The sequence below is a fragment of the Hylaeus volcanicus genome, chromosome 2 (genome assembly GCF_026283585.1).
Source record: "Hylaeus volcanicus isolate JK05 chromosome 2, UHH_iyHylVolc1.0_haploid, whole genome shotgun sequence".
Classification (NCBI taxonomy): domain Eukaryota; kingdom Metazoa; phylum Arthropoda; class Insecta; order Hymenoptera; family Colletidae; genus Hylaeus; species Hylaeus volcanicus.
Genome location: NC_071977.1, coordinates 17,935,844 through 17,949,750, shown reverse-complemented (window position 1 = coordinate 17,949,750; position 13,907 = coordinate 17,935,844). Strand labels below are relative to the sequence as shown.

At 34.1% G+C, this 13,907-nt stretch overlaps 1 protein-coding gene across 11 annotated transcripts in view; it reads right to left on the bottom strand.

Annotated features, from left to right (window-relative positions):
• LOC128872654 (glucose transporter type 1) overlaps window positions 1–13,907 on the bottom strand; it is a 102,515-nt gene that overhangs the window by 15,199 nt on the left and 73,409 nt on the right. For 9 of the 11 annotated variants that reach the window (XM_054115550.1, XM_054115549.1, XM_054115552.1 and 6 more), the window contains 3 exons: window positions 12,887–13,111; window positions 8,211–8,350; window positions 2,598–2,627 (listed from right to left, as the gene is read on the bottom strand). In XM_054115550.1, coding sequence (XP_053971525.1) covers window positions 2,598–2,627; window positions 8,211–8,350; window positions 12,887–13,111 — 395 coding nt within the window. The remainder of the gene's footprint in view (window positions 1–2,597; window positions 2,628–8,210; window positions 8,351–12,886; window positions 13,112–13,907) is intronic. The other 2 variants (XM_054115551.1, XM_054115556.1) reach the window with 2 other exon arrangements.

The following is a 13,907-nucleotide window of genomic DNA, read 5'->3' as shown; positions in this document are numbered from 1 at the left end:
GTGTATAATACTTCGATTAATTATTCAATACTTCCTGCATACACAGCTTGTCCAAAATGCTTCAACACAGGTAAACAACGTTTTCTATTGAACAAGTTGCATGGTTGCCGCGAGGGAAAGAAGAATCGATGAGTAATAATCTAATAATCGTAAAGGAATGTTGTGAAACTTCTGAAACGGTATTGGCTTTCGATTTTTTCATAACGGCTTGCCGAAGCTATTTATGATTATAAATATAAATATGCATATATTGATGGTCACATAGATGCATTTTACTGACACGTAAGAGTCAAACATACACAGTCATAAATTTATAAACAGTACTCATTCGATCATAAAGACAAGGAGAAAATGGCTCTTATTACTAATTCTATGTCGTTTATTCAACTAGCGTACGGCCGTTATTAAAACGAATATATAAATTCAATCAAGTTCCGCTAAACCAGAAGCAACGAATAGACCGACTATCGATTGGAATCCATTCATAAATAGAAGCTGATAACGATTCGTCGAATGTTTCGGCAAAACCTTATTCCAGCAGAATCGATAATAAAGAAACATAGAAAAAAAAAGAATCAGGAGTAGAAAAGAAACAAAGGCGTAGCTTGCGAGTTTATCAAGAGCTGCACGATCAAACGAGGAACGTGGACGCAAAGTTGCTTCCATGCTCCGTTTTAATCTCTCATCTTTTTTAATCTTTTCATTCATTTTTCTATCTCATATTTTCTTTTCCTTTTCTCTCTCTCTTTGTTTTTTTCTTTTAGTTTTACGCGAATGATGGTAGAAGATTATGCAAAGCGGCTCTTTCTGCGTTTGCCTATCGAATAAAGTATCTATTACGTTTGTATACAACTTAGAAATGGTTCGTACGCCAAACAGTAATGTAAGCACTAACATGCAGTCGCATAGTACAGCGCCATAAACTCGTGCCAACTATAATCGACATGAAAATTATTCCAAGACTGAATATATCTGTCGTCGAACATTTATCGGGTATTGGTAGACTAAGAGGAGCATGCTGTAAAATACAAGGCTCCAGGAGGGTAATCGAGTAGTAGTCGGGGCTGTTATGTAGGAAACCTTACCAACAGGAATTGCACTTTTCTTCTTTTTCTTTCTTTCTTTTTTCTTTTGTTTTCTTTACTCGAGTTTGCTAAAAGCATTGGTATCGATCACATAATAGCCCAGAAGAACTATTATAGAAACTGTGAAATGTATCTTCGCAAAAGAAAAACGAAATAAATTACAATTTATCGTAACGAGTCATTCATGCAACTATGGATATATCTTCGCCTTCTTTACGATTAAGTTAGCCTGACTGAATAGCGCATGAGATGGCGACTCGCACGAGCCGATAGTAAGTAAAGATGTTTCAACATGCCAGGCTGTTAGTACCGAGATGTTATGGTAGTCACTTAAATAGGCAGGGACAGGATTATTTTTTTACACGGTTGCGAAGCAATACTCCCGATGTCGAGACTCGCCTCGAGTTTAATGCGCATACAATCTCACCTTCGAAATTAACATCGCAATTTTGTCATTTCACTACATCGAATGGCTCAGTCATTTCGGAATCGATTATGAAGATATTCTATCAAACTGATTTCTTGTGTAACTTTATTTAGTCGTGACAAATAATGTACAATCTATTTGTTACTGTTACACGTTTCTCGTAGATTTGTCGAAAACTATCGTGTTTACTGCAGAAATAGTCATTACGAAGAATAGAAATGAAGAAATTTTCTATAAAAAGGGTGTAATATGCTGTTGTCGCACAGTTAAGGATTTACTCGTTCGCGTCGAGCATAAGTTTGAATCTTCAACTTTAATCTATATTACCCCCTAATCACCTCCCTACATTCTTTTATTCATTTTAATAATAATTCATATAAAAAATAACGAATCAGGTAGGAATGTATAGATCGCGAACGAGACTGTGAAAACTTCCATGGTTAACCAATTGTATTTGACAAGACACTCTGTTTGTTGCTATCTGTTTGTATTCTCACAAAAAAAATTGTTCATTGACAGGCTCAGTATCTTTTCCTGTAAACACGTAACAATATAGTACGAAACTACTAGATCACGCATACTCAAACGCTTAAAATGGCCGCTGTGACGAATCACAAGGGCGGATTTTAAATTCTTCCAAACTTGATTTCAAAGTCTTGTTACGTGTAAACCATCGCCTATACGAAAAATTTATATATCACCTTTTCTGTAGAAAATTTCTCTACGTTTATTTTTTATAATAACTATTTTTACAATGAACCCAATATTTGTTGAGATATCTACGAAAAACAGTTCGTATGATAACTATAAACCATTTAACACATTATCTGTAACGGCTCGATAATATACGAAAAAATTCAACTTGACAAAGATATTTTCACAATGTCACGTGTCTTTTTAGTCCAGAGTGACTGAAGCGAATTAAAAGCAGCTGGAATTGCTAAAAAATAATCCTTTCTTTAAAGACGACTAGTGGTGTCTTTGGTAACTGATTCTCATGCAGTAAAAGGTAAGTCTTATAAATCGATATAGGTATCGTAACAAAGCCACCACAGTAACAGGGGGAATGTATTGTCAAGACTCACCCATAGAGTCTGCTGTCCCGCAAGCTGCTCCTGCTCCAAATAACACAGAAAGCACAATTACGATATGTACGATTATGAACAGAATTTGTCGTCGTGTAAATAGTACGGAAGTTAACTTAAAGGATTACCAGAACCATTAAATAACGATTTATTGAAATAATACATATACAATATGCTAAACAAATAAATATAATAATATCCATTTGGCCTTGAAGAAATACGTAACAATAAGACTATGAAGCTTCAAGCTCAGCACGTTTTACAAATGAATATATATATATATAACCATAATACTTATGAAAATGTAAAATAAATCACAAGGTGAAGGTAAAACAAACGAATCGTAGTTTCGGCAAGTCGATGCATTGAATTCCATTGCCCATCGCTTCGATTTCACTTTCAATATATTTCCTTTGTTGCATTATCGAACAGTGGAAAAGACAATACCAATGTTGTAATAAACGTTATTGTGGAACTCACGAATCTACGAGAACGATGTTGTACCTTCTTCATTGTTACAAGAAAGACTGTTCGGTGTAACGTAAATGCCGAGGATAGTCGACAATACTACGACAGTATGAACAATAAAACTGTTGCTATACAACCATGCAACAATCATCGTGTACGTTTCATGGTATCGTATACATATAATCTCAAAATTGTTGCAGCTGATATTCTCACTACGTTAACGGATGTTGTCTGCACGAATCTCGAAAAATTCTACATGCACTGTTCATAATCGTGTGCTTCCGAATATGTTAATCTCGAAGTTTAGCCTGCAAAGCAACGACGCTCCTCGTGATCGAACCCTGACACGCGAGAATTAATTTTGGAAACGTCATTCTACTTCTTCTAGATACAATCGTAGAGTGGAAGTACCAAGGGGGTGTCAAAATTGAAAGACATTGAGATTTTTCAATAATTAATTTCATTGCTAGCAATAGTGTTATTTCTAGGAATGGAATGATTATAGCTGAAGTAATAATCATTTTTAAGTATATTTTCTAGACTGGTGATCACTTAAAAGTAATAATTTTGTTGATAGTAAAGACAAAACATCCCTTCTTATTTTTTATTTTCCTTAAATTTATAGAAGTCTTTGTTTTGACAAAACTTACTTTCCCAATGCATTGCAAACATGACTTTATTTGTTATAAATTTGTTATAAATTTTTGTATATATTTAAGTACTAAATTCGAATTGTGAGATTTTTATGACACTCAAATAAAGAGTCGAGACGTAATAAACTTTGCTTGTGCGAGACTGAGAGTTCATCAATAATGTACAGTGGGTGTAGAATGTATTCGTACACCGATCAATTTCCCAAAAAAGTGTTGTGTGAAATTGTAGTTTCTTAACTTCTTTTTTTATAATCAATGATATTTTACATATTCTCGGAAGTCTCTAAGATAGATATAGTCCAAATAACATTTCCTAGTTAATATAATTTGTGAAATTAACAAAAAAATGCGAAAAGTGGGTAAAAGTATAGAAGCAATAAGTATTTGTACGATTCTTATGACGAACCATTTACAATAGAGTTTGTAACGTAAACACGTTAGTTTATTGCTCCGTACGAATTGGAAAACATAACATTTCCAGTAAAGCACTTTTAAACAGTTGTCCGAATAATTGCTTCAACATTTCTATCGATTAATTGTTTTTTTTTTTTGTTAATTTCACAAATTATATTAACTAGTAAATGTTGTTTGGACTATATCTATCTTAGAGACTTCCGAGAATATGTAAAATATCATTAATTGTACAAAAAGAAGTTAAGAAACTACAATTTCACACAACAGTTTTTTTGGAAATTGATCGGTGTTCGAATACTTTCTACACTCACTGTATTTATCGGTTAATCAATTATTATTAAGTGGTGTATGAAACTTTAACAATCCAACTCAGAAAAGAACTAATAATTCACCGATGCAGCACCAAAAAAATTATTAATTTAGTAACAGTCACTTATTAGGGATTAAGGATTATCTGTTTTCTTCAGAAAGAGGCTAGCAAGTACCTAAGTGCGTTTTGAATAATTAAACTATACAATCTGTCTCGCAAGAGCTATTTCCCATTCTATGGCCTGAAAGCTACATCAGCTAAAATGAAAATAGAATCAACTTGTTTGTTTTAAATTTTCAAGTGATTTAAAAAATGTGGAGATAATATACTTATAACTTAATAACTGAATATGTGCAGCATCATTGAAATAACAAGGTTTTGTTACTTAACCGATTCAGACCTGAATTATTTTCTTTTCTCGTACTAATGTAATTTAATTTTTAGGGTTAACTTGGACTGAATTTAGTATGGAAAAAATAAAAAAAAATCCCAATAGTGTAGTTTTCGAGTAAAACTGTTCTTTCTTTCCAATTCTTCCTCAATTGTGGACGCCAGGTCTGAAAGGGTTAAAGACCATTGGAAAAAAATGGCTTGATTCATCAGAACTAATTGAAACGAGTAATTTAGAAACTTTCTTCGTCATTGAAAACAACAAATAAAGTCTGAAAACATTATTTTTCCAAAAATTTTCTTTTATTCATCGCTTCCACTAACTTCCATTTCCTACGTTTCTAACAAATAATTCTTAAACTAAATTCCTTTTTATCGATCAGGAGAAACTAAACTATCAATGATCGAACTACAGACCGAACCATTCTAATAAACTTCATGCTTGGAGGACCATGAACGACTTCATTTAAATATAACTGAAGCTATAATTTTCAGAATAGAAAAAGAGTAGTCCTCTACGGTTAAAGTGATTAAAAACAAAGACTGGAAGTCCATTTCTATTTTAATAAGGCATACAAGACTTTTTGACATACAAGTTGTATGGTCAAAATTGCCAATCAAGAATAAAACAAAATAATATAAAAAAGGGGTTAACATCAATGATGTTTCAGAAGGAAGAATTGTAACACGGGACCTTTAAGCTATTCACAGTAATTGTGAAAAATAATGTCGCTTAGGCGTATTTTGTTAAATACAACAACAATTTCTACACCTAATAATAATAGCTCTCATAAAACGTTATGCTTTCATAACGAGAAAACTATTTGACGCTCAGCCCCTTCGGTACTTCCGCTTTATTATCGACCACGCCTATGCAGTTACAATCGTTCGAGTCGATTAGCACTGCTTCGAGGTGTCCCAACCCTCCAGAATTCGAATTTGTAATTTATCACAGTTGAATTCGTATCCGCCTCGGTTAGGCAGCGAATACGTACGATTGCGTGGCGTAAGTGTGCCCTACTAAACTGATAGCGTGTCCACTTTTGCCAAACGGGGTAAACGCAATTTGCTATCATTGCCTCGACTAAGTGATACATAAAATGTTGCTTTAAAGATTGTGCTGCGATATATGCTCAATATAATATAAAATTCACAGTATCGTTGCCGTAATTGTTTGCTCGATACGAAGTCGTTACAGTATTTCCTTCTCAATAGTGTTCGATAGCGTATTGTATCGGTGCAATATCATATTTGCGTGATTCGATGTTGTTCGAGAGATAATTACCGCACTCGTGTCTCTTTGTTTTTATTTCAATCCCTCCAATGAGTAATCTCGTGACCTAGGCTACTTTTAATTGTACATAATTAATTACGTATTTTGCGCACGATAAACGTCCATAGAGATTCATCGATAGTCTAATGAGTATAAACGTGCACTTCTCTTATCCCCTAGCCTCCTGTTTCTTCGTAAGTGTAAGCTACGATGTACCTTTTCTCCCCATCCGAATCGAATGTTTAAACTATTGCGCACAATTTTATGCCTCGCCGCTAAAGTGTGGACGGGCGTGGACGGATACGACAACGGCGTATCATGCATCGAATGCGCATGATACGATCTTTGTACGCGAGGAAATCGTAATGCTCTCGTTACGCGTTATTAACATCGGACGATTTTCACAAAAGGATAGTTACAGAGTTTCTTTGCTTGTATCCTCGCGCCGTAATTAACAAAGGAAAATCAAATTAAAACAAACAAGCTTGTTTCTGCGTTTAAGAAATTCGCACAGCACACTAACAGCCAGAGTAAAATTCATTTCTCGAGGGTGATATTAATGATTAATACACAGCCAATGTCATATAAGAGAATGTTAAACTTATTTCATTTTTAACTCGCAAATGACGGATATTTTCAGCAATTTTTACTATCATACGAACATGTATAATTACTTATGAGAGATACTTTATATATTCGTAATATTTCCTCACATTGTGGCTGTGTGTAATGTTCATTGAGTTCGTGAAATGTGAACAAATCAAGTTAGAATGTAAAATTGGTTAAAATGAGAATATCTTCGATAAAGAAGTCAGATAAAATTATTGAAAAATAAACATAATACATTTCTGGCTACTGCTCAACGTTTAAGTATTTTTAGAACTGCACTTGTACAAGCTATAAGATTCATGTCTGCCACATGAAAAAGATGGATAAAGGAGAAGACCGACAAGTTTAGAAGCATAGAACAATATTCCAGTAGAATTTTGTCTTCGTCTAATAGAATCGATGCCACTTCGTTAAGAAAATCTAATTCATCAAAAGAAAAATCAAGACTGTGAATCAACAATAAAATACAGTGGGTGTAGAATGTATTCGAACACCGATCAATTTCCCAAAATCTTTTGTGTGAGATTGTAGTTTCTTAACTTCTTTTTTGTAATCAATGATATTTTACATATTCTCGGAAGTCTCTAAGATAGATATGGTTCAAACAACATTTACTAGTTAATATAATTTGTGAAATTAACAAAAAAATGCGAAAAGTGGGTAAAATTATAGAAGCAATAAGTATTTGTACGATTCTTATGACGAATCATTTACAGTAGAGTTTGTAACGTAAACACATTAGTTTATTGCTCCGTACGAATTAGAAAACATCATGTTTCCAGTAAAGTACTTTTAAACAGTTGTGCGAATATTTATTGCTTCCACATTTCTATCGATTAATTGTTTTTTTCTTGCTAATTTCGCAACTTACATAAATAGCTATTTTTTTTGTTATCTATCTATTCTAGAGATTTCCGAGAATATGTAGAATGTCATTGTTTATAAAAAATAAGTTAATAAATTACAATTTTACATAGTTTTTTTGGAAATTGATCGGTGTACGAATACTTTCTACACCCACTGTATGTGTCAGACTGTTTAGAAAATAAAACATACTTTCATTTAAGTTTCAGATAAACATCCAGTCTAGTTACTAATTATACTTTACTTATTTTTCACGTTCTAGTACCAAAATTGTCATACTTTGTTATCATCAATTACAAAACTGGATTTTAAATAGTTGTCCACATTAATATTTATATCAATAATTTAAAATACCTGTTATTTACGAGTCAAATGTAAAATTAATTCAATACACTCTTACTTAATACTTAACAGTAATTATTAATTTCGCATGTGAGAATCAATTTTAGCTAAAGTCAGTCGACTTCGTTGTCAAATCATCAAACAGTTCTAAGTAGCTGGCCGCCATTGTACGTTTAAGAAAGATCGATGGAAATCAGCAGAAAAGAAAGGGATTCCAAACTGAAGATTATCTATCTAATGATTTGCTATACGTATTAGGGATGGTATTAAGTGGCTTGTTTATTGCATACCTGTCGTTACCATGCCTGAATAAAGCTAGAATTTCTTCGAATGTTTTATTCTTGGTCTCAGGAACCTTCTTGTACGTGAAGATCCAGAAGATGGCTAGGAATGCACTGAATGGTAGGAACGTGTAGTTTTCAAGGCTAGTCTGTAACAGTCGAAGGCAGACTGAGGTTAACGTAGAGTTAGATGAGAAAAAAAAACAAATATTCGTCAAATCGTCTTCATGTTAATATAGTAAAGTATTAGCAACAAAGTTCAACGATCACTTTATAATCGTCTGAGAAACACCAAATTCTCACGTGACTTTCACTCTGTACTTTTATAGAAAAGGAGGATGCTGAAGTTTATGGCTTCAGTTTTCAAATCCTAATGAGAAATTTCACTGATAATGCTTTTTAAAATTGTGGCACTACTTTAAAGCCGATCACGTTAAATCGTTTAAAATCCCTCAATTCTGAGTTCATACATAGAAGTTAAATATATCATTGAAGCATTAAAATTCAGGGTCTAACTTTTAATCCTGTTTTCTTCGAAACTACGATTTCTTTTGCAAAGTTATAACAATTGTAACACATTTATTCGTCGCCATTATCATGTGTTTAAAATTTATATCTCATTTTGTTATAGATCGTGATTTTTGGGCAAAACAAAATGATAAGCTTCGATAAGAAGAAGACAAAATTAGAGGCCATTCGAAAGTTTCACAAGTTGGTGAAAATTGAGAACAAAAATTAGTTAAATTCTGTGCATGATTTTCACCTTGAGATGTTCTAACGATCAATTTGGAAATGGTACGATCGTTTTGAGAAACATCCACGAGAAAATCACTCGATATGAAAACTGAAGTTTAAGCTTTAAAATGTACAATTATTTTCTCAGAATGGATCAAGATGAATCACTTCAAGTTCCGTCTATATTATAAGCAATTTAATTAACGACGTTTCGAATTTATGTATAGAGTCTCTTTCGATTCTAACTGAGACCTTCCAAACTTCTCGTTTTTATAGAAATATCTATAATAACATTATGGCTGTACTTGTAATAATATTTTCAGTATATTTGCGTTATTGGTTTCGCGGTCCTCGAGGACCACTCGGTGGGAGTAATCGAAACGTCGTTAATTAAATTTCTCGCAATAGAAATTGAAGTGGTTTTCATTTAATTTTTCACGGACAATGTTTCATCGTTGATTTATTTTTGACAAAATCACAGACCTTTGAAGTTCGCTTTCCCAGGCAGTTATAAAGCGATCGTTTAATTTTCTCGCAGAGTGTACGTTCTGATAAGATGAAGGGCATATTTTAACCCTTAAGGAACGTATGTCGCCTCTTAAGCGACATTGCCATTTTTATATTATATCTTTTGGTGTAATGAAAGTAGTTTAGTCATAGATCTTTAATAATGAAAACAAATAGGAAAACGTATTTTTAATACATTAAATCTTAAAGTGATAACAACAAATATAAAATTCAATATTTACTTCCATTTTTTGGATTCAGATGGTCCTATTACAAGTTCTGATGACGCCAATTAAGAACTCTGCTTTTCATAACGATACATTGTATGATACATTGTACAGGGTATTTCGGTTAAATCTGAATGGTTAACCCATTCACCGCCAGGCAAATTTAACCTCTTCCAGAACGATTTTTCTTCACGCTTATTTTATACACGGTCTGTCTAAAAAGAAACCGAACTTTTGCTATAAAAAGAAATAAGTACAAGTAAAGTTTTTACACACACGTTTATTTACTCAAAATAATCTCCCTTTGCGTCAATACAGCGTGTAGACTGCGTAATTAACATTTCGAAGGATCTTTGCAGCTCCTGTTTTGGTAGCCCGTTTAGTACGGCGGTTACAGCGGCCTGAATCTCCGAAATATTGCTATAATCTGTCCTTTTCATTGGAATTTTCAATTTTGGGAAAAGAAAATAATCGCAGGGAGACAGATCAGGCGAGTAGGGTGAATGATCCAAGGTAACAATGCCAATTCCAATGAAAGGGACACATTATAGCAATATTTCGGAGATTCAGGCCGCTGTAACCGCTGCACAGTGGGCGAAATCGACCAAATCTGTGTCAAAATCGTAGAACTCTTGACAGAAGTGAGATAGAGCAATGATCTTTGGATGAAATTAATGCAAAAGCTTCATAGATTAAGGGACAAATATAGAGAAAGTGATGCGGGCAATGTTTGACCTTCAAAATTTAGGTTGAACTTCCACTTTTTCACCAAAATCTAGTTCAGCTCCTAGATCCAAATGTTTTTTATAATTTGCCACACATGATTTCTTATAGATTTTGACATGCCGAATTCAAATCTGGCTGCGAAATTTGTCTAGCATTTCAGGTAGTTGAGAAAAAAGGTATTTAAACGAAAAAATCGTTTAAAATTGTGTTTTTTTCGTTCAAATATCTTAATAATACTAATATAAATATTTATTTACATAGAATATCAAATAACAAAATATAAATAAAGTAACATGTTAATCCTAAATAATGCTGTACGATAGTAATAGTGTCCTAGGTTTAAATCTCGGCATCGTTCGACGCACAATCTTGACTCCCACTTTCTTCAGTCATCTGGCTGCAAGGTATTTTAAATTAAATATACATTTTTCCATAATTACATTCTTATTTATGGAGGAAGTTGTGCAAGAATTCATGCTTTTGAATTTACTTACCTTTCTGCAATAAATTGTTATTTCTAGTGATACATTTATGTTCTTATACGTTTGTATTCGTTCTTGAACAACTATTAATGGTATTTTTGGATCGGTTAAATATATTGCTCTATTAAAAATATCTAATGACCTGTTCCTCCTACTATTTTGCCATAAGTGGGATGTCATATGTTTTTTTATGTTTTATCTAAATATGTAGTTCCGCAGAGGAACCTCGCGGAGACCACTAAAGGCGACGAACGCACAAGCACACGTAAAATGCTGCTTGCCGGTTAGTACTAAACTAGCTATAAAACTCAAATTCGGACAAATTCAGAAAAGTTCTCTTTTGGATTGTAATCACAAATCTCTGCCGAATCCAATGAGACTAAAACCAGCCTTTAGACTTGCTTAGAAATATAACAAAATCCTTAATGAAGTTTTAAAATTGTAAAGAAAGCTAATACATTATTCATCATTTTCAAATATTGATATCTATATAAATATATATGATAATCAAGTAAGCATAAATAAGTTGACCATAAATATGGAAAAATGTATATTTAGAAAGATTGTGCGTCGAGCGATGCCGAGATTTAAACCTAGGACACTATTACTATCGTACAGCATTATTTAGGATTAACATGTTACTTTATTTATATTTTGTTATTTGATATTCTATGTAAATAAATATTTATATTAGTATTATTAAGATATTTGAACGAAAAAAACACAATTTTAAACGATTTTTTCGTTTAAATACCTTTTTTCTCAACTACCTGAAATGCTAGACAAATTTCGCAGCCAGATTTGAATTCGGCATGTCAAAATCTATAAGAAATCATGTGTGGCAAATTATAAAAAACATTTGGATCTAGGAGCTGAACTAGATTTTGGTGAAAAAGTGGAAGTTCAACCTAAATTTTGAAGGTCAAACATTGCCCGCATCACTTTCTCTAGATTTGTCCCTTAGTCTATGAAGTTATTGCTTTAATTTCATCCAAAGATCATTGCTCTATCTCATTTCTGTCAAGAGTTCTACGATTTTGACACAGATTTGGTCGATTTCGCCCACTGTGCAGCGGTTACAGCGGCCTGAATCTCCGAAATATTGCTATAATGTGTCCCTTTCATTGGAATTGGCATTGTTACCTTGGATCATTCACCCTACTCGCCTGATCTGTCTCCCTGCGATTATTTTCTTTTCCCAAAATTGAAAATTCCAATGAAAAGGACAGATTATAGCAATATTTCGGAGATTCAGGCCACTGTAACCGCCGTACTAAACGGGCTACCAAAACAGGAGCTGCAAAGATCCTTCGAAATGTTAATTACGCAGTCTACACGCTGTATTGACACAAAGGGAGATTATTTTGAGTAAATAGACGTGTGTGTAAAAACTTTACTTGTACTTTTTTCTTTTTATAGCAAAAGTTTGGTTTCTTTTAAGACAGACCGTGTATCTCTAACTATACATCGGAAATAACATTATCAGTGCAATCAAACCATAAAATTTTTACTCCTCTTGTTGAGGGATTCTGTAGTTGAATAAGTTCTTATAAAATTTTTGTTCTGTTTATTACTGACAGTAATTATAATTATGAAAAACTAAACGTTAAAAAGAAGATTGACAATATTTTGCAATAATTCATGGCTCAAAAGGCTATAAACTTATCCCTTGAGTAATTGCAATCAATCTCATGAGAGAATGAAGCTAGCAGAAAAATGTTTTCACAATTGTAGTGTCCCCGCTTCCCATACCCAAGAATAAGGAGTCAAATGAGAATACGAAACTTAGGGTACGGGATTGGTCGTGTAGATAAATCGGTCGACTGTGGATCCAAGGATCGTAAGTTCGAATCTTCTGTCTTACTTTTCGTTTAGACTCCTACAAGAAACATGTCTACTGTTGCGTAAAAAAACATGGACATTTTACGATAATCTGTTATGTGAAATGAAAACTCTTAAAGAAAAACATTTTCAACAGCGCGAATATGGATGCTCGACGTTCTCTTACCTTCATACTTGGGAAACCAATGCCAACCAAAAAATTAGCCATCCAATTGACGAGTACCGCGATAGACATGGCGGCAGGTCTAGGACCCTGCGAGAACAGCTCAGCCGTAATCATCCAAGGTATGGAACCAGGCCCAACAGCAAAGAATACTACGAACAAGAGCGTCGACACGACCGACAGATACGACATCCAGTCAATCATTTCCTGCACATAACCGAAAAACTCCTATCAGGCAGTAGAATCGTGTTCTCCTTTCCTGAGCAGCCGGAGGAGTCAGTCTCAGGATTTAAAAAAAAAAACAAAAAAACAAAAAAAACAAACGAATATCGTAAGATCTAACAAATAAGTGAACTCAATGTTAAACTGATAATACAGCATGCAAGTGTGCAGCTCAACCCTGTGTCAAGGCGATGATGCGATTGCGACAATGCGAACGTGCTCTGTTTTATGTACAGTCAACATCATGTTTTATTTTCTCATAAAGCTGATCAAGCATGACTGGCTATTTGAACGCAAGGAGTAACCAGGACACGTTGCTTAGACCTCAAATCAGATTGAACGCAAAACGAACATTAGGTAGAACGCGACAGACACAAAACGCTTTTACACCTTTGCATAGAAAAGGGTACAAATGTATTGTCGTGCGTTAGCATCGATAAACGACACGAGGAGTGAAAAGGTCGTTGGCTCTCGTGGCATCTCTGAGCAGTTCGTGTCTTTCGTTTCGAACGATTCAAGGATCGCGACTAATCGTACGTATCAAGAAAGTTGACTTTAACGCGAGAAAAGCAGCAACGTTGTACATTCGGGCTCATTAACGTGAATGCGAAAGTTTCTATTCCACGGAAGAATCGAAATTTGGTTTCGCGGTTCCCGACCCATTAAACGTGACAAAGGGTGACAGGTTTGAGCCAAGATAGAATGTAGACTAATAATAAAAGGGAGTAAATGTCTCCTCCAGCCAGTCACGAAAGAGGCCGTTAATGAAAAAGGGAGGGGAAGGGGCGGGGATGGGAAGGGG